The sequence below is a fragment of the Acomys minous genome (assembly GCF_964271855.1).
Source record: "Acomys minous genome assembly, chromosome: 15".
NCBI lineage: Eukaryota > Metazoa > Chordata > Mammalia > Rodentia > Muridae > Acomys > Acomys minous.
The window spans coordinates 53876570-53899938 of NC_140497.1; the positions used below are offsets into that span (position 1 = coordinate 53876570).

The window sequence follows — 23369 nt, forward strand, 5'->3', positions numbered from 1 at the left end:
AATCATTAGCCTAAACTAGCAGCAGATACACACAGAAGTCTGTCTGAAAGCCAATAGTCCCAGGCTTACCTTCAGAAGATCCTTGGAGAAATCCACACCTTCATTTACTCCCTGGAGATTGGTAATGAACTCTTGGCAGGTCATCTTCTTTCCAATATTCTGAAGTGAAAAAAAAATATATCACAGTGACATTGTATAATTAAGATTAATTCTTTAAAACATGCTTAAGCGGAGTTAGCAACTGATCTAGTTTTGAACACATGTTTGTGTGTCAGACACAATAAAATTTTAACATAAGATAGATGGCTTATTATGCTTTTAAAATTATCATACTTTATAAATCACAAAGTTATGTTAAACCTTTATTTTATCCCATACAAAAATATACAGGTAATATAATATGTAGCTTAAAGCTAAACCATGGATGAAAAAGCCATTTCTGAGCTAAACTAATATTTGTATTTCCTTACATTTTGACAAGCACGCTGAAGTACCTCAGATTTATTCACTTTGAAGCTAACAGGTTCTCCTATCTACCAGCAGAGAAAATGACTCCCAAGTAAGACAAACAGGAACTCCTACTTTCAATAATAGGAAGAGGCAGAACGTTAACACTATTAAAACCAGCTGCCCGAATTGCAGTTCACACAAGCTGCACTTGTACATGTGATGGGCAGCTTTTTACACTGAACTTCTATGCCTCCGGAAGAGAGACATCACCTCCATCTTCCAATAAGCAATAAGCACACCTCCAAAGTCACTTTATCTCTCAAAGCTGCTCACTTGAGTAGACACAGAAGAACCAGAAGTTCTCTGCCACATGCAGGGGAGCGACGCAGATCCTAGAGAGGTGGCCACAGGGGTAAAGCATCTCTGGCAATGTGCAGCACAGGTGAACAAAGGGTGCAGTAACATCCATATGTCTGTACACAACAGTTTCACAAGTGACGATCTGCTTTTCAAAGCTATTTTATTGGTCCATACATAAATGGCAGAGGTGTGATTTGAACCATACTGGTCAAAAATGACTCAAGCCACATGCTTGCAAACTATTTCACTGACAGCTCTACAGCAGTGCATATACAGAACCCCAGCTTCCAGAACACACCCTTTTTTCTTCAGAGTAATTGACTTGCACCCCATGCTCTACTCTTAAGATTCATCCCACTTAGGCTATCTAAATATTTAGAGTGAAAGTGCTAACATCGTTTTGTCAAAACTCTTGCCTCTTCCATCAGCAAGTAGGTACAAATTTCAAATGAGAGACTGGATGAATAGATTGACACTAAGAACAAGCCTTGCCAATCAACTTATTCAGTAGTTATTTCCAATGAATTAAGTTTGCATTTCTGAAGTTTAGATGATTTTTTATTTAAAGCACAGAGAGGAAATTTAATGTTAAAATATGTTTTGCAATGGTGTACTGAAAGTGACAAAAAAATCAATTTTCATAATCCTTCCTTAGGTCAACCAAGGTATCTCAAAGTATCATTTCAATATGACTTGGCAAGGCTTTCTTATGTTCTAAGAACATAAGAAAAATGAATAATCACAAAGCAACTATGCCTTTTTAAAAGTCTTTTAACAAAAATTTTTGAAGACTAAATTTAATCACTAGTCACTCAAAAATATTTTAACATGTCTAAGAAATTCAAATTCTTTTTCTGAATTTGAACATTTGACTTCTTTTAAAGTGTTAGTAATTATTACTTAGTATAAATCAATTGTAGTCTTTATTGCAAATAATAATTATGACCAAGAAAAACAGTCTTCTCAATATAAAATCATAACATGAGTAAACTTTTACCAAAAAGCAGACTAAAGCATAAGTTCAAGGAGAAATAAATGAAATCAAACAGTGATTCATTGGTGGACTTAAGCAAAGGATGGTGGGAACCTTCTGGAAAGGATTCACCACTAAGATAACTGATAATGAGATTTTTAATAAAATCTCTAAGGGAACATGAGTTGGAGGAAGTTGGAACACACTGAAAGGTTTAAGGTTTCAAAGCAGTGCTAGGAATAGCAACAAAAGTAAAATTAGAAATAGAGCCCAGAAGACAGGACGGACTTTGTTATACTCAAGACAAAACCATGCAAACAAGAGTTGGTCTTATTTATGTGTCAAAACCAATATGAATCCTGAAGATGAAGCCCACTGCTGGTGAAGATGCTGCACCATTACTGACATGACAACAAAAATCTAGACTCGAGTATCATAGACAGTCAATGACAGGGCATTCCAGGTTCATCTCGTTGGTGCGTTAAAAGACTCTTGACAAGAAGAAACTTCTGGAAGGAAAGAGTTTCTTTTATTTATGCTTGTAGTTTATAACGCACGGCTGTGGGAAGTCTGTGCAAAACCTCACAGTAGGAACCTGACTCAGACACTGCAGAGGAGCATTGCTTACAGGCTCACTACTTCACTAGCTTTCTTACATTGCTCAGGGTCTCCTGGCTAAATGGTACATACAGTTCCACAGTAGGGTGGCCTTCCTGTACCAAAAGATAATCCCATACAGACACAGACACAAGCCAATTTTTTTCTAGGCAAATTGCTCAACTGAGGTTTTCCTCTCTGGGACTCTCTCGGCTGTGTCACCTTGATAAAGCTAACACACAGAAGTTGAAAAAAATTGACTCTGGTTCTTAAGAACATTCTGCTACAACACCATTGCACACTGCAGATAAATCTCTCGTGAGCCAACCAACATGTCAAACTTCACTGTCATCTAACTGCAAAAGACTGCCAGAGCCACCCCAACTTACAGCAAGCAATAAAAAGGCAAGGCCCAGCCCCAGCAAGATTATGTCTCATCAAATGTTTAGGTGAGTATTAACATTTTTAGCAATTACATTTTTTTGTTGTTGTTTTGCTTGGTTTTTTTCAAGATAGAGTTTCTTGGTGTAGCCCTGGCCGTCCTGAAACTTACTCTGTAGACCACGCTGGCTTTGAATTCAGAGAATCTGCCTGCCTCTTCCCATTGAGTGCTGGGAATACAGGCATCACCTAGCTGCCATTGAGTATTTTTAATTAAAGAACATATACTGGTTTGGGAACATTTGGCTACTGCAAACTTAATGTTCTGCCGTATAACATAAGCATAACTCTTAAGGTTGAGAAATCAAAAAAATGGGTGAATCATATTAGTTTTTAACTCAATTCATTATGGCCTGGAACCAAAGAATGCCTCTGAGGGATGCCTGGGGGTGTAATAACCTTTTGATATGTTATTGAGTTGATGTGTTTTGACTTTTTTTTTAAACACAGACTATTCATAAAGGATATGAATATTCTTGTGATACTTTGTTTCCATACCAGTTAATAACGTTCTCGCAGAAGGATCTGGAAACTGCCCCTCTCACATTTCTTTACATCTCTGATGTACTTCACAACTGTAGCCATATGAAGAGCTCTTCACTAGATAAAGAGGTCTTTGGTTACTAACTTTACTTGCTGAAGGTCTATACTCGCAGTTTATGCTTCTTCCTGAGCTCCGGTAGATTTGTTTTTTTCACCTACACTACCTGATCTGTTGACATACAACTATTGACTACTTAGGCCCATCAATAATCACATCCTCCCTTTCATACTGCATTTTGTAATTAGTCTTCTCTTTTTTTATGGTTTGAAAATGTCACGGATACGGGACTGGAGAAACGGCTCAGCAGTAAAGGGCACCGACTCTTCTTGCACAAGAACCTTGATTCAATACTCAGCACCCACACGGCAGCTCACAACTCTCTCTATAACTCCACTTTCAGGGGATCCCACACCCTCACACAGACACACGTGCACACAAAACACCAATGCACATTAAATAAGAATAAATCATTATTTTTTTAAAAAGAAAGAATTCACTGATATTATATAAAGTAAGCCTATGACCCATGAGTGCACTAATTTTCATTGTTCTTCTATTCTGTATTTGTGCCATATGTTATTTTTCCTGTAGTTTTGCTGGTTCACATGTGTTATTTGTTTCTACATGAGTTAGATGATTGATGTGCACTCATTCTTTCTTGCTGAATGGCCTTTACGAGTTTGCCATATAGCACTTCTACAGTTGTATCCTAGGAGAGGTTTACCTAAAATTACTTCTCTATTTCCTTTGGGAAATTTCTTCTTTGACCCATTATTTATTTAACATCTACAAATTTCCTTCAGTCCCTTATTTCATTCCATTTTATAGAGAATATACTTTGTATAGTTTCAATCTTTTTGCACTTATTTAATTTTTTGCCTTGTGTTTTATAAAATTCAAGAACACGCTAGCATTTGCTTGTTTTAGAGAATAGACATAAATATAGATACACTCTGGGAAGAAATATATAGGACACGTCTTAAAGGCTATCAAGCACAGAGGCCTCTGTTCTTTGTAGGGCTTAGACATTCACCTACTTGGCACGTGTCTGTCTTTACCAGTTTTTCTCCCCTCTCTTTCTGTCTCTGTCCTTGACTCTGTGTGTGTGTGTGTGTGTGTGTGTGTGTGTATGTCTAACTCTCTCTCTCTCTCTCTCTCTCTCTCTCTCTCTCTCTCTCTCTCTCTCTCTCTCTCTCCCCCCCCCCTCTCTCCCCCCTCTCTCTCTCTCTTCCCATCTGACCCTCGTGTGTGTGTGTGTGTGTGTGTGTGTGTGTGTGTGTGTGTGTGTGTGTAGCAGAGCAAAAGCAGAATCATTAAGGAAAAGTGATAAAAGACTTCCAAGAGTGAGAGAGGAGCTGAAGAGATGGCTCAGGGGTTAAGAGCACTGACTGCTCTTCCTAAAGGTCCTGAGTTCAATTCCCAGCAACCACATGGTGGCTCACACCCATCTATAGTGTGATCTGATGCCCTCTTCTGGTATGAAGGTGTACATGCAGATAGAGCACTCACTCACGTACATAAAATAAATAAATCTTTTTTTTTTAAAGAGTGAGTTTGTGGGCTTTTAGAGCAGCTAACAGTCACGGCTGATTACTCACTGCCACTAGAGGCAACCCCACCTTCAACCCTATTCTTGCCTACAAGTGGGGTAGGTACATATGGAATGGAGGACGAAAACCCCAACCTTTTGATCAAAGGCCTGTTCCCTTGGCAACACCCCCACCTCCATTATGTGGCTACCCGTAAGCCACTAAGAGTTACCTCTGAACAAAAATCACCCAGAAAAATCTCAAGAAATCAAGAGATCTCTGTCAGAATCTGCTCTTACAAAACAAACAAACAAACAAACAAACAAAACAAAAAACAAAAAAAGCAAGTTTTAGGAGGTCTGTATTAGAAGCTAGAGGTTGTAGACCAAAAGAACAAAAAGCTTTCCTAGGTTTTTCTCTAACACTGTAGCTACAAATGTTCTATTCCATATGCCAGAGGAGGGGGAAAAACTCAAATAGTGTTTGACTACATCATCCCAGATGGCTATATTGGTTCAAAATGTTACACCTTCTCATGGATTCTTTCATTGTTATAAAAAATGTCCTACTCTGCATCTAGGAAAGCAACTGATCTGCACTTCTGGCATACTCAGATAATCAAGTTTATTCCTTCTCAAGTCTCTGATGGAGTTGAAGACCAGGTAGCTTAGTTTTACAATGAAGCTTAGTTGTTTAGGGGTTAAGATGTTTTTTGATTTTGAGGGGGTTTTTTGTTGTGTTTTTTGGCTTAAGATGTTTTTAGGTCTAGATAGATGTTTTAAGTTGATAATGACAAGATGTGATGGAGATTGATTTACATTCAGAATTTTAGACACACCAAGACAGGAAAGATGTTTTCTTCAAGTCTGTCAAATACAAATAGCCAAAATACTAAGAATGTAACATTTATATAATTCCTGATTGTGTCATGGTTATTCTTGCCATAGGTACTTTATTGTATATATGTGAAATACAAATGTATATGTAAAAAATGAATAAATAAAAAAAATTTTAAAAGAACTATCTTGAAGTCTACTGTGCTAACTATTTGGAAAGGGGAGGAAACTTAGAGAATACTTTCTTGCTATGTGAAGGACACACCATTTCTTTGTAAGTCCTATATTAATGGCTGCTTTTTAAAATGTTTTAAGTTTGGTAACCCTGTGGGTCCCTTATCTCCTTGTACTTACCGCCTTTGGTTTGTTTAGTAGCTTTTCCTGAACAAATGTCTGATAGTTAAGGAACTCTCCATCCACTCGTTAGCCACTGAGCTAAATAAGCAGATACTCAGAACCACAGGAACCAAGAGTTTGCCAATGGTTCTAGGACACATTTATTTTGAGTGTTCGTTTAGTAGCATCTTTGGTATACTTTGAGCGATGACTCTACCATTTCCACCATGGCAATAAAGACATCCATTGAATATACCTGTGGAATCTGAAACCGTAATTGGGAATGACCTGTGCATACCTTCAAGTTCTTGATCATCAGAATCAACTAAACTTCAATGGAAAAAGTATTTAGGGGGAACTGTATTAACTATGGTAATCAATTGAGAGAATATTTGAATCTTAAGAGAATTATAAGGGAAAATATGTGTAGACAGAGCATAAAGATTTGAGCATATTCAAGAAGTAGAAGACTACAGCCAATTCCCTGTAGACGTGAAGTGTTGGATATGACTTGGATTATATAAAACAGAAATAGAGTGTAATCACACTCTCTTACCAACAGAGAAAAAGCTAAGACATACGACTTTCTCTGTGTCAAAGGTGTCCAACTACCTCTTGAATACCCAACCGGTTGAAATTTGTTGTCATTGCCCTTTCTTGTCGTTCTCTGGCTTACTGATAATTCTTCTAAAGAAAGGTTTAGAGATAAAAAGTAAAACCTCAAGTCAGTCCATTTTAATTCTTACTGATAAGTACATTACATATTCTCCCTTCTACAAACTTTCAAAAATAATGGAGCATAAAGATAAAGTATCTTTTATCAAGAATCCTTCTGTATAATAAAGTCACATAAATTTTAAAATATCATTCAAGCAAATACTGTCCACTTGCTGAAGCTTTCTCTATTACTGATTTTGTATCTTACCATACTGAGTGAGTTAGCCCAGAAGCAGAAAGATTCATATGGTATATACTCACTTATAATTGGGCACTGGCCCAAAAGGCATGTCCCATGAAAATCTTCACTTATCATGAGGTTGGGACATCATGCCAGGACTCTTGGTAAGAGAAATATAGGAGATGGGGAAATAGAAGGATCCAGAGGATCTACAAGAAGAACATCGTAATGAGTGGATCACAGACGGGGGGGGGGGGGGGTCTGTTCAAACTATTGCACTAGCCAAGGACAATACAAGTAGTAAACATCGAACCCCTACTCTGATCTACCCAATGGACAGGACATTCCCCACAGTTATGCGGAGTGCGGGGACTGACTCTGGCATGAACTCAGGTGCCCCATATTTGACAACCTCCCCTTGGTGGGGAGCCCTGGTGGCACTCAAAGAAAGAATAAGCAGGCTACCAAGATGAGACTTGATAGCCTAGGACCATAAAGTAGGGGAGGAGGTCCTCCTCGGTCTTAGACCTAGGGGAGGGGAATAGGGTGAAAGTGGGAGGGGGGAGGAATGAGAGGATACAAGTGATGGGATAACAATTTAGTTTGAATCTGAATAAATTAACTAAATAAAATTTTTTTAAAAAGAAAATGATTGCTGGAGAGAGAAGCAGATACAAGTGAAGAGATATCAGTCAGGAGGTAATGTGAATAAGTTAAAATAAATAAAAATATTTAACATTTTGTACATCAGTTTGGTGTTTAATGTATAACTGATGTAGCAATGATGTATAAAACTGCATATGTATTTCTATTATTTGAATAATTATTAAAATACTAGTTTTAAGCAAAAAAAGAGTTCTTATATAACAAATATGCTCACAAATTATGACATTCTATTTCTTCTCCTCCCAGGTTGACTTACTACTCTGAATAAGGGTAGGCCTCTTTGAAACAAGGGTTGGTCAACAACCTGAGTTCCATTTTAAGAGGTCAGTAAAGAGTGAAAAACTGAAAAGGCCTGCTAAATCATTTAGCCTTAGAGATGGCTTCTCTTCTCCAATCTGCAAAGCCAACGCAGATGACTCCCTAGGAGACAAGGAAGACCGTAATCCAAATCTAGAAAGTGAAAGTATGCAAAAGATAATACCACAAAAAATAAAAACTCAAATGTTATACGGGTTAAAATCTGAAATGTTTAAATGATCAAGGTACTATCTTTAAGAAAAAGAATATTAATAAAAAATATCAAGGATTTTCACTTAAACATTCACTGAGTAAACTAAGAGTATAATCTACACTGATTATATTGCTATCTTAAAATATATTTCTTTTTTTTTTAAAGTTGTGCATGTGGGTGTATGAGAAAGAGAGGGAGTGGATTTTATGGGTGTGCAGGTTATCAGTGGAGACCAGAAGACAGTCCCCTGGAGTGAGAGTGTCTTAGGGTTTCCACTGCTGTGATGATCAGCCTGCTTTCTTACAGACCTCAGGACCCAGGGCCCACAATGGGCTGGAGGAGCCTCCCCTAACAATAACTATGTAAGAAAATGCCCTACAGGCTTGCCTACAGCCTGCTCTTATGGAGGCATTTTCATAATCAAGGTTCCTTCCTCTCAGATTACTTTAGCCTGTGTCAAGTTGACATCAAACTGTCCAGCAAATGGAGTTATAAGGGGTTGTGAGCTGCCCATTGTGGATGCTGGGGACTGACCTCAGGTCTTCTGGAAGAACAGGAGCACTTTTACCAGCCAAGCCTTTGCTCTAGCTGCTAAAATAGATCTTTCTTCATAGAAAAAAAAAAAGACATGTTAAACTTATTTTAGGGAAATTTGTTGGAAAGTTCTAAATAAATTAATTTAAATGTTTTACAACAGTCCTAGTTCAAACTGTAAAAAGAATATTCGACATCTCACCTAATTATGTTGAGAGATGTGACATCCAAACTGTAGATAGTTAAAAAGGAGGCATTTTAAAGTCTGTCTGTCTGTCTGTCTGTCTATTGATCATCTACCTAGTGTGTGTATGGGGAGGGGGGGAGAAACCCTTTTGCTTGGAATTAGATCTTCTGGCTATAGAATTAGCTATAGAATTACATATGTTTGTGAGCTACAATAAAAGTGCTGGGACTTTGACCTCAGGTTTTCTATAAGAACAAGTGTTCTTAACTACAGAGCTCTCTCTCCAGTCTTTAAATTAGTGTTAGATAAATTCTATAAATCTCTATAAATGACCAGACAGCTAATATTTCAGGCCGACCATATATGTTTTCTATAAAAACAGTTCAACATTGTCATTCCTATATAAAGATCTTTAAAAGTAGGTGTGAATATGTTCCAATAAAACTTTACACACACACACACACACACACACACACACACACACACACACACTCTCTCTCTCTCTCTCTCTCTCTCTCTCTCTCTCTCTCTCTCTCTCTCTCGATGAATTTTTGCCTGCGGTTAATATTTTTGCCCATCCACTGCATAAAATGAGTCAGCATGTAAACAGATGAAGCATCCTGACAGATTTTTATCTCAATTTCAGGTTTTCCCTGGGTTATGGATTTTCCTCCACTCCACTAAAATAACCAGCTCTCAACCGTTGTACTATAATGAATGAACAATGGGAAATGGAGATCTGTTCACAAAGCTAGCCACGCTATAATTAAATAAAAAAACAAACCTGAGCAAAAGGCATACTGCTTCTGATAAAGAACTGGAACCGTCTATAAAGTTTCAACTATAATCTAGTATAATCCTACCTATAGGGCACCGCCAGTAGAGCCAAGATTCTCAATAAATTACCCACTACGAAAGTGGACCATAGCATAAATTCCAAGTCAGGGGTTGACGAGTTAAGCAGAACGATCACCAAATTAGGTTTTAGTGCTGTTGAGAGCTAGAGCTGTGGAAAATGTGCTGTTGGAGAAACTAACAACTCTCGTTGTCTGGGTAAAGCCCAGCTCCATACCTCTTGGATGTTAGAACACAGCCAGCATACCCTCCCACACAACAACTCCACCTCCTCCAACATGTTACAATAATGACGCAAAGTGTACTACTGATTTGGTAATTGTTTCAGCTAGCTAGCACCGCTATGAAGCTCCGGGTTTGCCTTTGTTTTGCCTGCCTCTCTGTCATGGAAGTGTAACTGTGTTATGCTGCCCTCAGGTGTCCAACTTTTTACACGCACCATTGGTGGGCAAAGCAGAATCCTTTGTAAATATTCAAAGCAGCTTAGACAACCCTGGCCAACATCTCAAAAGAAGTCTTCTCATGTCTGGTACTGGGAGTTTGTTAGGAGATCTTTGGCTCTTGAGGGAGCTTCATCAGTCCAGATGAGAAAAAAAAAACATTAAAATTATACATGTACATTTATATGCTGAATTACGTGCATTATGCTGTTTTTTTTTTAAGAGAAATAGTTAAAAGTACGGTGCCTCGTGCCCTTTTCAGTCATCAATATTTCTATTTTACCACTCTTCCACGTCCTCCTGTATCTACCTTGCTCTTCCTTGCCTAGAAGGTTCCCTTTTCCCATTCCTCCTGTCAGATCACCTGTGCCCTGCTATTCTTTACCCTCTTCCCACCTTCTTCTGTATTTACCTCGCTCCCTGTCTCTAAGGAGCCTCTCATTCCTATTTTCACTATGGCATCACTAGTACAAAAGTAACATATTTTATAACAATTAATTTTAAAAGAGGCCATGGATTTGAAGGAGAGTAGGGAGGACTATGTTGGAAGATTTTTTTTTGTTTTGTTTTAAATGGTGAAGGGACAAAAGTAATTAAATTACAAGCTCCCAAATAAAGAAAGAGAAGTTTTCAAGGCAGGAGTCTGCACTATGGAGTATCTTCTTTTAGACACTACAAACAGAAACTTAAGAGGTTGCTAGTCCAACCAGGAGGTGGTGGCATTCACCTCTCTTTAATCCAAGTATTCGGGAGGCAGAGCAAGCTAATCTCTGAGTCTACAGAGTAAGATCCATTACAGCCGGGGCTACACAGAGAAACTGTCTCAAGACAATAAAAATAAATCCAACATTAAGGATTGCCAAAATCTTAGTGGGAGGTTTCTCCACATCTCCTGTAATATATTGCCACTGAATGTGGTAAAAAGACATTATGCACTATGTGAAAGAGTATTCTGTTCTGGGGTCCTGTTCCGGGTTTCAATAAGCTCAATTCTGTTTCATTCTAATACTAAAGGCATTTACTGTTTCACTCATATTCTCTCACAAGTATTCACCAAAGAATTCTAGGAACTATGTAGCTTTTGACATATTGCAACAGATTTAAGTGCGAAAGCAGATATGAAAATCTAGCTACGCTCTATTAGCCCCAATAGTAAAAGAAGCTACAGAAGCTACAGAAGTGAAAATGCTACTGTTTGCACTAGATTTTCTCTTATCATAAAGTATAATTCATGGTTATAAAAACTATGTTGTTCACTTAGTGGGCTTTAATGATCAAATAGTGACTTTAAAGTTTCATTAGATTCAACCCATAATGCAGTATATATTAAAACACACCAAGAAACAAACAAAATACTCCTGTTTGGGTCTTCAAACATTGTACTGAAGTTGGAGAAATGGCCTAAGAATAGATTTAACCAGTACATAATTAAAACACTATTGTTTTTTTTTTTTAATTCTGAAGAAATAAGACACATTGAACTCGGTCACAACACAAAGATTTAATTTTCCTCTTCATTTGGCTGTCACAAAAGGAAATGACTTAAAGATGGTCAGTAGCGGTCCAGTGATCTGTCAATCACTTTCTTCATTCTTACCCTTCCAGTATCCATGGCAAGGGAGGGAGGGAGGGAGGGACGGAGGGAGGGAGGGAGGACAAAACTGACTTAAAAGTGAATTTCACCTGCCTTTCTTATTAGGAAAGTGTGAAAAACTCACAAAGAAAATAACGAATAAGTAATATATTAATTAGATCCTCTAAGGCCACTAAATGATCCCACTGACTCCAGAGATTACTACTGTGATATATTTTATTCATGTGAACCTGTTCCCAAACAGGGCAGAATAAATAGAAATAAACTAAAGTGAAAAAGAAGATAGGAGAATGGAAAAGGTTTCATTTGCAGAGGTCACAGAAGTGAATGAAATGGACCAGTGCATAATTAAACTTTCATATACTTAAGTAAGGATTCACTCCTATTAAAATTTACACAGTTGCCAGTATGATAGTGAGTGGTACTATATTCTAAAGGTCATTTTAAAATTAAAAAAAAAATTCAAACCATGACATTTTTCTGTAAAAACATTCCACAGCCAAAGGCTAGATACTCAGTCTGGGCCATGTACACTCTTTCTGGTAAAAAGCAAATAATTTATAAATACAGTAATGGTGAAAACAGCTCAGCTAGAATTCTTCATCATTTCTAGATCCAAGCCTAGTGTGCTTCTGTGGACTTTCAGTATTGGTGAGAAGGTCTACACAGTGAAAGCCTGGAGGAAGCCATTATGGCTGGGAACTCTAATCAAGAGGAAAAACATAGATTGCATCAGAGGACATCAGTTCTCAACCTGTGGGTCGTGACCCCCATAGAAGTCTCTCAGCTGAGATATACGTTACCATTTATTGTGGAAGGACTGCAGGCTTTGTCCCAGGTGAAAGCAGTCACGGCAAACTTTGCCCCAGGCTTTGCCCCCTTGGAAACACCAGGGATACCCCACTGAGATTGACAATGTGATAGACCTTAAGTGGAGCCATCCAGGGTCCTGAATTCAGGACTGGGAACTCTTGACTGGGCTATTGTGTTTCTAATCGAACATGACTGGGAGAAGGGACCCTGGGAGACCCATCATTGTGCCCTTGAGAGAGACGCAGGTGGAGAGGAGAGGAGAAGGCTGCAGGGTCGGAGTGCATGTGGATGGAGAAAGGACCAGCATACAGGCCAGAGACACCTAGAGATCGGTCCGGTGGAACTGATACCAGAAGGTTTATTCTTGTTTCCCTTTAGCAGTAGAAAAGCTACGGTTATGAAGTAGCAACAAAATACTTTTATACTTGGGGGTCACTACAACATGAGGTTACATTAAAGGGTCACAGCATTAGGAAGGTTGAAAACCACTGCCATAAAGGAAAAGAGATCTTATAGAAAGGGCTGACTTAACAGATTATTCACAGCTAAAGTCCTTTATTAGACTTATAACTCTTGATAGGCTCCATAGCAAGAGGACAGCAAGGATACAGGGCAGCACAGACAGGAAAATACAGGGGAGCTAGGAGGAAGGAAAGTAGGCAAAAGACTAGTTATGATAATAACTACAGATACAGATACAGAAATTCCCAAGGACATTAACTACAATATGGGGCGTCAACCTCTTGGAGGGCTGTAAAGCCTTTGCATGATGGGGAGAAGAGAACCATTATTTTATGAAATTTTCTCAGGCTCTGATAAGTGACACACAGGCATGCACATCCTTAATATTTATTTTTTTATTATTATATATACAGTGCTTTGCCTGCATGCACACCTGCAGACCAGAAGAGGGCACCAGATCACAGTATAGATGGTTGTGAGCCACCATGTGATTGCTGGGATTTGAACTCACGACCTCTGGAAGAGCAATCAGTGCTCTTAACCTCTAAGCCATCTCTCCAGCCCCAGCATGCACATCCTTCTAGGCAGCACTAATTGGACTTGGTTATCAACAACAACAACAACAAAAAAAGGAAGACATGGGGTGTCAGGATGGCCGAGTGGTCTAAGGCGCCAGACTCAAGGAAAATGGGAGGGAGGGAAGAATGGGAGGATACAAGGGATGGGATAACCATTGAGATGTAACAAAAATAAATTAATGAAAAATTTTTTTAAGAAAAGGAAGACATGAGGTTGGGAAGTGGACATGTTGGGAGGATCCAGAAGTTGGAGGTAGGAAATTGGGTACAGATATGATGAATTTTCAAGATTAAAGGAAAAAAATCATAATAAAAGACAGTAAAAAGTGTTGTCTCAGTTTTTTTTTAAATGTTATTGTAAAAAGCTGAGCGGCAGAGGTTAGAGGTGAACGGTGGAGCTGTACAGCGGTATGATGGAATCACACCACGCAACAGATCCACTTAAGAGGCTTAATAAGGAGATACAGAAACCATCTCTGATCTCTGGAGACACAGGTGGAGAGAGAGAGAGAGAGAGAGAGAGAGAGAGAGAGAGAGAGAGAGAGAGAGAGAGAAGTAGTGAAAGGTAGAGAGAGAAGCAGAGAGGTAGGAGATAGGTAGAGAGGTAGAGCCGCATGGAGGGTGTCTTTTACATGGCCCAGGACAGGGCCACGCCTCCGCGGCAGGTAAGCAGTGACATCACAGGCAGTCAGACTGTAGCAGAATCCTAACAGTTACCTTAGCCGGTACAGTAAAGAAACCAAACATGTACCAACCATTTAAATTCCTACACAGTCAATCGAAGAATTCATTTTACTGATTGCAAAAGAAACTCACTGCTGGGAGGGAACTCTCCCTATATTTTAACAATAATCTGTTACAAAATATACACTTAATTCTTTCTTTCTTTTTTTCCCTACCAATATGGTATGTTTATCAGGTTCTGCTCTGTGTTTTATGTTGGGGATGGTAGGCCATACGGCCAATGTCCAGCCATCTTGTCAGAGCCTAGGTTCCTATTTCTCCAGCAATCTGTCATTTACCAGAAACCAGCTGACCCTGTTGTGGTTCGGCAGTTAGACTAAAGAAAAGATTTAGATGGAGCCATCCTGTTGTAGTTTAGCAGTTAGATTAGATAAAGATAGCAAAATATTCGGTGTGGCAGAACGTTGTGACCTACTTGGAATTCCTTGCACCTTGAGATAGCCTGCAGCTAGAATGCCATAGCAATATGCTTCCCTGCCCCCTGCCTTATAAAACCTTCTACCTGAAAAATAAAATTTGAGAGCTTGATCTCCTTCTTCGTGTCTTGTATTCTGTCCCTATACAGGAGAATTCTCCTCCCGAGCTTTAATCGAACCCCCACTGGCTAGGACAGTTTTAATGTATATGTTAACCCCAAACACAACTAAGGTAAGGCCTCATGTTAAACTCTGACCACAGGAAGGACATTCGGTATCCCTAGCACATAGGATCGGTATGAGAACCAGTGACGGCAGTAGGAGCTACCTCTCTTGCCACACCTGGTGACTGGCTCCTACCAATGTTGAAGAGCAGTGAACAACACTGGAAGAAGTTTCTGCTATAAATCCACACAACAATGTTAAATAGTAAGCTCTGTCACAACCGTAACAGTAACTTACTGGCCAGACGCCAATCATGTTTGAGTTTGAACAGATATTGGGTTGCATATTTCTTGAGATTTCCCAGTACGTGGATTTGTGGATTTGGTCAACAGTGTTCATATTAGCTCGTCTTCATTGCAAGTCAGTTCTGTGTCTAAGTTTCCATCCCCCCACCATTATTACCAACACCATAAAATTACCAGCCCTGTCTATTCTCCTGCCCCTGCCTCCTGTCTTCAGGGTGACAGGGGTGTCTTGCTGGGTGACAGGGGAAGGAGGTGGGGAGGCCGAATCTTTACTATGCTTCAAATATAAAAGAAGTTGTTAGTTTTAGCCAAGAGAATCATCTTAAACTTAGTCCAGACAGAAATGATCAACTTTATTCTCATATGTCAAATCCTTACATTTATATTATCTCACAAAGTCCGAACAAAATGCCACCCCTAAGTCCATAGTCTAAGCAGTTTTGCCATGCTTGGTACTTAGTACTGTAATTTAGAAGTTGATTTACATATGCAGACATTTAATTCCATGTGCATCTTGTAGATAATGAAACATTAAAAAACATAAGGGATTCCTGAGCAAGTCAGCCATGTTATCACAAGTACAAGGTATTTACTTAATCTACAAGAGTACTCAAAGTCAAGTATAAACAAGATGCCAGTTCCAAGATAATGATAAACCATTCATTTATATTTTAAAGCAGGTAGTAAAGAGCAACAATGTGTTTTTCTGAAAAAAAGAAAATCACTATATACTTCATATTTTCCCTAACTTACTTAATGGGGCTTAACTCAATGTGAACTTTTAAAACCTTGATGATGCTTTTCTACAACAGCTTCTCAGTTACCTGCTCACCCATGTCCTCACTTAAGTCTGATTAATGCTAACTAGCCTAGCACCAATGATACAGGGGTGTTGACTGGACACATCTCTCCCACTGCTAATGCCTGCCCAAATGGTAGAGAACTTCAAACAGTATAGGAACACTGTTGGCATTTGGTGAATGAGAGGAAACATCAAAGATAGAAAAGCACTGCATCATGTAACACGGAGTTACCCTACTAAAGGTTAATATATTAGTATTCATTCCGTCACCGTATTAGTGAAAAAAGCAGGATAAACAAAGGTCCACACCAATGCATTTGCAGAGCAACATTACTTAAAGGAGAGAGTCACAAAACAAAGCAGAAAAAAAAAAATGAGCCCAAATCAGTTAATTTCCCGAGTTAGTCCCTTCCCTGTAGAAGGCATGAGGACAAGCTGGATGCAGCACTTGTGAGAGGACCATGCTGCTGCTGCTGTGATGGCATGACGGTACAGAAGAGAAGGGAAATGGCCTATTAGCTTCCCCCAGCGGTTCATTCCAGCACCGGGTGATGGTGATGGCCTACGCAGTGCAGCAGGAAGGCAAAGGGGAGAAGCGAACTCTAGAGAGAATTCCCTCATCTTCTGGGTGACTCAGCCTCAGAATGGCCATGCTAACCAATCACACACAGACCACAGTAGATCAGGCAAATTACGATGCAAGAGAATCGACAGCCAGAATTATGGACAGCACTTACCACCTAGAAGGAAAGTTTGTTTGTTTGTTTGTTTGTTTTTAAGTGAATCCAGAGGGAAAGATAAGAAAAACACATTTTCACATGGTTAGTTCTTATGGCAGCAACTATACATCCCACAGGTTTATAATAGTATGCGTTGTATAACAAAATTATTACACAAAAATGTAGGCCACCTTAAGTATATAGTACATACGTCTTTCTGCACACTCAGTGATGGCTGAGAAGTAACTGCCACCAAAATACCATCCAGCTAACGATCCAGAGAGACTTACTGTAATTACAAGTTCCCTCTTTGGATCAGTAGCATGCTACTTTAGACAACTGCTAATTGTCAACATTCAGCACAACCAAAGGCAACATTAAAACATTCTTTCATCACAGGCATCAAAGGGAATGTAATGATTTGTTTGCTTGCTTCTTTGTTGCCTCGCCGTGCAGCACTGGGTGGCCTCAATACTCTCAATTCTCCTACCTGGGTGTCCCAAAACTTCTGGGATTCCAAGAGTGTGCCACTGTGTCCAGTGCATGATGCTTTATTGAATCCCCTTCCTTCCTCAAGAGGTCTGGGCTGGGATCGCGACAGATGGCCCAGCCCTTGTGATTCTGCAGCTGTGGTTACTGGCACTAAGATGCTCACGGTGCATCTGTATTCAGCTGCAGCAGGTTATCTGAGTAAAAAATTGGACCTCGCATCCATACTAGCTGCTTTATTTCAAATTATAGGCAGTAAGATGCATACTTACTTCAAAATATGATTAAAGCGTTATTAGCTTTTTAAAAAGCAAGGCATGACTTAATAGAAGTAAGTCTCCCAAATCTAACAACGTTTACAGTCTTTATTGGAAAACATCAACATTCATCAACAAGAACGGAATATTAGTACATTTTCTACTATCAGCCATTTCTTAAACACGATAAAGACACAACTATTTTATGCTGATGGGACTTAAAAATATCCATTGTGCTGGGAATTGCTGGATACGTCAATGTTACATGGGCACATCTATACTCAAAACCATCCTTTTTGACCAAAAAGTTAAATAATGAGAGTGCGGAGTGGAAGGGGAAGAGGGGCAGGAGGTACCTCCCATCATGGAATTCAGGGAACCATGTTGTAAATGGCCCCTCTCATCTGGCCAGAGGAAGGGAGTGGACAGTCCCTGGTCTCCCACTTATCAAGATGGAGACAAGCTGGAGTAAACACCTCAAGGTTCTCTCTAGGGAACTGAAACAACTTCATGCCCATGTGATGTGTTGCCACCTATTAGCCCAGGAGGCTCCATGAAACTTCTAGACTCTCGGGTGGCCATGACTTCCGGACATCTGCTACATGTCTCCCATCCACCAAATTACTATGAATTATCCTTTAAAATTGCAAAACGGAAGTTCTGAGAACTCCTAGATATGCCAAGATAGTGTTAACACTATGATCTATTACTCAAGATCCCCTTCCCTTAGCTGCTAAGGGACACTTTCTCCACCCTAGTCCGCAGATGACAGCTGGGTCAACTTAAAAGGTCCCCCAGAGCTCCACAGTAGCTTCTTTAGAGAGGAGCTCTGTTTTATCAAGAGAACTATTTGATCTTTTGGGAAAGCGGGAGAAACAGCTGCTTTATAATGGCTGTAAGTCAAGGACTGGTGGATTCAATTAAAACAGAAACAACTCTTTCCTTCAAAATACATAAACATAGAACTTTGCTCTACATAAATATAAAGTAGTTTATATTTACGTAAAATACTCTCATTTTCTCAAATATGTGAACTTGATAACTAAAATGACAAAAAAGTTCATTTCTGTTACAGATAATAGTTTGTAATCATAAATTTATAGCATATATCCTTTATTTTAAATATGTGATAAGGCCGTTTGTTTTTGTGATGGGCTTTATTTTGATATTTTAGCTAGTTAACAAAACAGGTGAATTGAAGAATTCAGAAAAGACTGGATTGTTAAACCTATTAAAACTTAAGTGGCCAGAACAGTTCTAACTTATATTATCTTTCCAATCTTATATACATACACTAAAATACCTAGCTAAAACATGACAAAACAAAACCTCTGTCTGCCATCTGGTGGAGAAAGATGATATAGAACACACACATTCAAACCGTACGAGGCACCTGCAAAACACACCTTGTTTTTTGAATTACTCTTTGTAGAATAATTACTCTCATGTAGAATAAAAGGGATATTTCTTTCTTTTTCTTTTTGGAAAATGTGTTGTGTTGATCTACTTGCCATGGGAATGCTCTAGAGAGTAAGGCAAGGAGGGGAAGAGAGAAACAAGTACAACCACAAAAACAAAGACAAGCTTATGATGTTGCAGATCTATGCGACAACATCGTAAGCCTACACTTACATGGCCATGCAGATCTGTGTTGAGGAGCATCATAGCACAGGTGAGGCAATGAACGCCATCTGCAGAAACAGGAACTACTGTCAATGCGCAAAGAAAGGCTCTAGAAAACAGTGTTGAACTAGACACAACTACCTGGGTGAGATAAACTTTAAAGACAGACTTGAACTCTCCTATTGAGGAAGCAAACTGGTACCACCTTTCTGAAGGGCAATTTGGCATTACATGTGCACAGCAACTCTTGTGGGTCTTTGCACTAAGGAAACAAGTATCAACCAGCATAACTCAAAGAATACAGTGACAGCCATTGCTTACAATGGGAGAAAATACGACTCTCCAGAAACAGAAGTCTGTAATGTTGAGGGCATTAAGAATGTTGTACAGGAACATAGGAAAAAGTGGAAAGATACTTGATAATCAGGTAAATAAGAAACATAATATGCGCAGTATGATTCCATTAAATGTAAATATTCCTAGGAGAAGACATAAACATAGAAAAATATGCCTGGACCATGAAACATATTTCTTCTGATTTATATTTCCTCAATTTTCGGTATCATATGGTATCAAAGTGAAAATAAATCATTTAATACTTAAAATATACAAATAACAATAGACACACTTTGCAACATTCTTTAAAAGCCACATTTAGGTTGCATTTTCCCCGAGAATGTTATAAATAAAGCAAAAAAAGGAAACACTAAAATAATCTGGGAGGATTAAAAATTAAATATTCAGGAAAATGTGGTCAAGCCTGAAAAAACATCTCATACTTAAATGGGATTGTCAGTTTCATCTTACTTTATGCAGTAAAATAATAAATATGCAGAGCCAAACATCGTATCTCCACGTATCAGCATCAGCTTTTCACTTCACTAATTCTTAACACAAGTATAACAAATGATAACAGTAATTGATAAAGCGAAAAACCTTATTGTATTTATGCCAAATGCACAGGAAAGACATCTTGTTTTCAAAAGCAACTTCTTTAGTTTAGCTTTTGTAAGGGTGGCTTCCCTTATGTCATTTACATGCCTAACAGCATATTTATCCCAGTCCCACTCGCTTATCAAATATTCAAAATCAGTTCCCGGAATTACTGTAAAAGTCAGTAGCCAGCCCTCAAACAGCCTCGTCAAGAGTGCACAGAGACACTTCCACATGGCTTACTGCCTCCAAGCACACTGACAGCTTCTTACGTGTGCAGAAGTCATGAAAACACCCTCTTCCAACCTCTTGGGACCATGTGCCCATAGAGTAGCAGTTTACACACAAGAATGTGATACTGATGACCAAATGTTGGATTGACTAGCTACAGCCTGAGGGAATGGGGTGAGCAAGGAAGGGCCTTGGTCACTATAGGTCTCTGTTAAGGGATAATTACTATCCGGTGTCTATTTTAGTAATGTATTCCAGAATTATTTTTAAAAGTATGTGAAATTTTCCATTTAAAAGTGAATATGCTTTCACTTAAAACCTTCAATTAGGCATTGGTATAGTACTTTCAATGGAAAAAAAAAAGTCTCTCCTTTCAGGTAAACCAACAGTTAAATAGTTAAATAGTATTTTACTCTGTAAAAAAAAATAGTAGCATAAAGTCATTCTTTATTAAAGTCATAAGTGAAAAGCAACTATAAAGAGTTTGGTCAATATTGCACAAAAAAAAAACATGGGAGATTCAGCACAGCTCCATTAAGATGTATAAATATGCAAAAGAAATCAGTGAACTGAACACACATGGATCTCAAGAAGTATCGTGACTAGGAGTCCAAGTCAGAAAACCAATAAAGGAGAATAAACTGCTCTGTGCAAAGCTGACTATAGAAAGACAGCATAAATAAAGTATATTTCCATACTATAAATTTTTAAAAAGACAAAATAATTATGAAGACAAGAAATATGTTGTCATTAAATATTCCTTAAAAAGACAATGATATAAAAAAACTAAAATGAAAGGTTAAGTGTAGAAAACGAAACTATTGACTCCAATTTAGATTTAAATAAATTAGAAGGAGGCGAATTAAATATAACTTTTTATTTTTTACAAATATAACTTTTATAATAAGAAAAATAACCACAGTCATATAAAAAAATGAAGCTTTCCATTAGATTACCTTGTGAGGTGATAGTGTCTGGATTACAATAAAAATATCTATTGGAGAAATGTATTAATACTCGCTCGCGCTCCTGGGTTTCTCCCACAAGAGAAAATGCTTTAAAAAAATACCTGGGAAAGAATAATAAAGGAGAGAAATGTTTAAGCGGCTCATTATGTTTTTTTTAATATTTAACAGTTAATTTAGAGAAATGTAAGGGATTAATTATACAAAAACATTCTATAATCATTTCTCCCAACTCCCAAAAAATACTCACTAGATGGTTACTCAATAAACAAATTGACATTTCAATTCTATAAAATGGAGTAGGAGGGATGGCTCAGCAGGAGAAAAGCCTGCCCCACAGCCTGAGAACCTGAGTGCAAAGTTCATGCAAAAAGTGGGGATTTGGTAGCATGCACCTACACCCCCACAGGACCTACAGAGAGGTGAAAGCTGAAGACAGAAGAATTGCCCAGAAGTTCACGGGCCAGCTGACCTGGGCAACTCACTGTAGCCATAGAAACAAAAACAAAGGCCTGCCTCAAAATCAAACTGAAAGGCAAGAGCTGTCAAAGTTGTCCTCTCATACCCATGTTTACTGTAGCACATTCACACCTCGTTCACCCAAGCACTTCACATATTACACACACGCACACGCACACACACACACGCGCACACACACACACATGCACGCACGCGCACACACACACGTGTACGCACGCGCACGCACACACGCACGCACGCGCACACACACACACCTCAAACAGCAATAAAATAAAATAATTTCCATAAAATATGTCAGGGTAAGAACAAAAAGACAAGCATGCCGAGAAAACCTGAGCAACGCAGGTGATTTCGAATTACGACTGTCAGATAGTCTTAAGAGATCAGTCACATTTTAAAAAACCACTTACAACGCAATGTATAATCCTACAGGCTATATGTTAAAATCTTCAGTCATGTAATCTCCACCTGCCCACTACGAACATGTCAAGTGCACTGCTTCATACACAGCAGATTTGGGTTCATTTATTTTGCCTGTTTTCACATCCTCATTGATACATGAGGAGGAAAGTGGAAAATAAAAACGTAAGTTGTTCTTTACATCAACCAATAGCTTATGTATAAAAGTCACTTAAAATTATTAAGTGATCATAAAGCACATGTAATAAGCCTGATTTGTATGAAAATTCTGCCTTTCTTCTTACTAGAGATGTGCACCTCACTAGCCTACAGCACACTTACCACTCCGTCGTAACTTTTTAAATAAACAGGGATCAGCACAAGGTGAAGTTAGAGCTTGCTCCTTTACTCCTGAATGTCTTCCTGAGATAACAGTAACAGCCTGTGAGCTACTCAGGTAACCACCCTCCCTCCCTTCACGTATCAGGCGGCTGCTGTTTGATGTGCAAAATCACAGGACCGGAGTAAATAATCCGAACCCTCTGAGGCTCACGTGTCCTATAAGCAGCTCCTGCGAGTAAATGCTCACTCTGTTTTATGGTCAGGAGCTCCCGTGTGAAAAGCATTGGTGTGCCTTATTTGATAAACTCAGCTGAAAACAGATTATCACAATCTATTCCACAGATATCTCTTATAGATTATACTGAGTTATTTTTATTCCATCCAAGAGTTAATAACAAACTATCACCTGAAAAGATTTTGTATTCGCTATTTGAAGTGAATACGTAAGGGGCAAAGACCTCTAATTTCATAGCCAGTAAACTATATTCTTTGTTACACACAAAACCCCAAACTTCTTATTCAATAGCACTGAAAGCAGGGTAACGAGGGGAAATGTTATGTGCCTATGTCGACTTCAGAAGTATTCACAACAGCAAAGGGTGGATGTAACTACTGATGGATGAGGGGGTAAGAACATGGCACTATGTCTATATAGTGGAGTATTACTCAGCTTGAGTCCTGTGATAACTTACAACATATATGAACCGAGGCCATTATACCTAACAAGTCCCCCTGCCCATAAAGAAAAACCAACCAAACAAACAAAAAACTACAAATATTGTATGATGCCAGGTATAATAAGTACTCGGCATAGCCAAAAGAGTGATTTCTAGAGAGGGACGTAATTATCGGGGATAGCATTGTCGCTACAAGATGAACAGAGTAGAAGAAATTA

The 23369-nt window shown here is 38.7% G+C and overlaps 1 protein-coding gene across 10 annotated transcripts in view; it reads right to left on the reverse strand.

Moving 5' to 3' along the window:
• PSD3 (pleckstrin and Sec7 domain containing 3) overlaps positions 1–23369 on the reverse strand; it is a 541746-nt gene that overhangs the window by 191362 nt on the left and 327015 nt on the right. For all 10 annotated transcript variants that reach the window (XM_084758401.1, XM_084758398.1, XM_084758403.1 and 7 more), the window contains 3 exons: positions 21245–21357; positions 19134–19192; positions 70–159 (listed from right to left, as the gene is read on the reverse strand). In XM_084758401.1, the coding sequence (XP_084614527.1) occupies positions 70–159; positions 19134–19192; positions 21245–21357 (262 nt within the window). The remainder of the gene's footprint in view (positions 1–69; positions 160–19133; positions 19193–21244; positions 21358–23369) is intronic.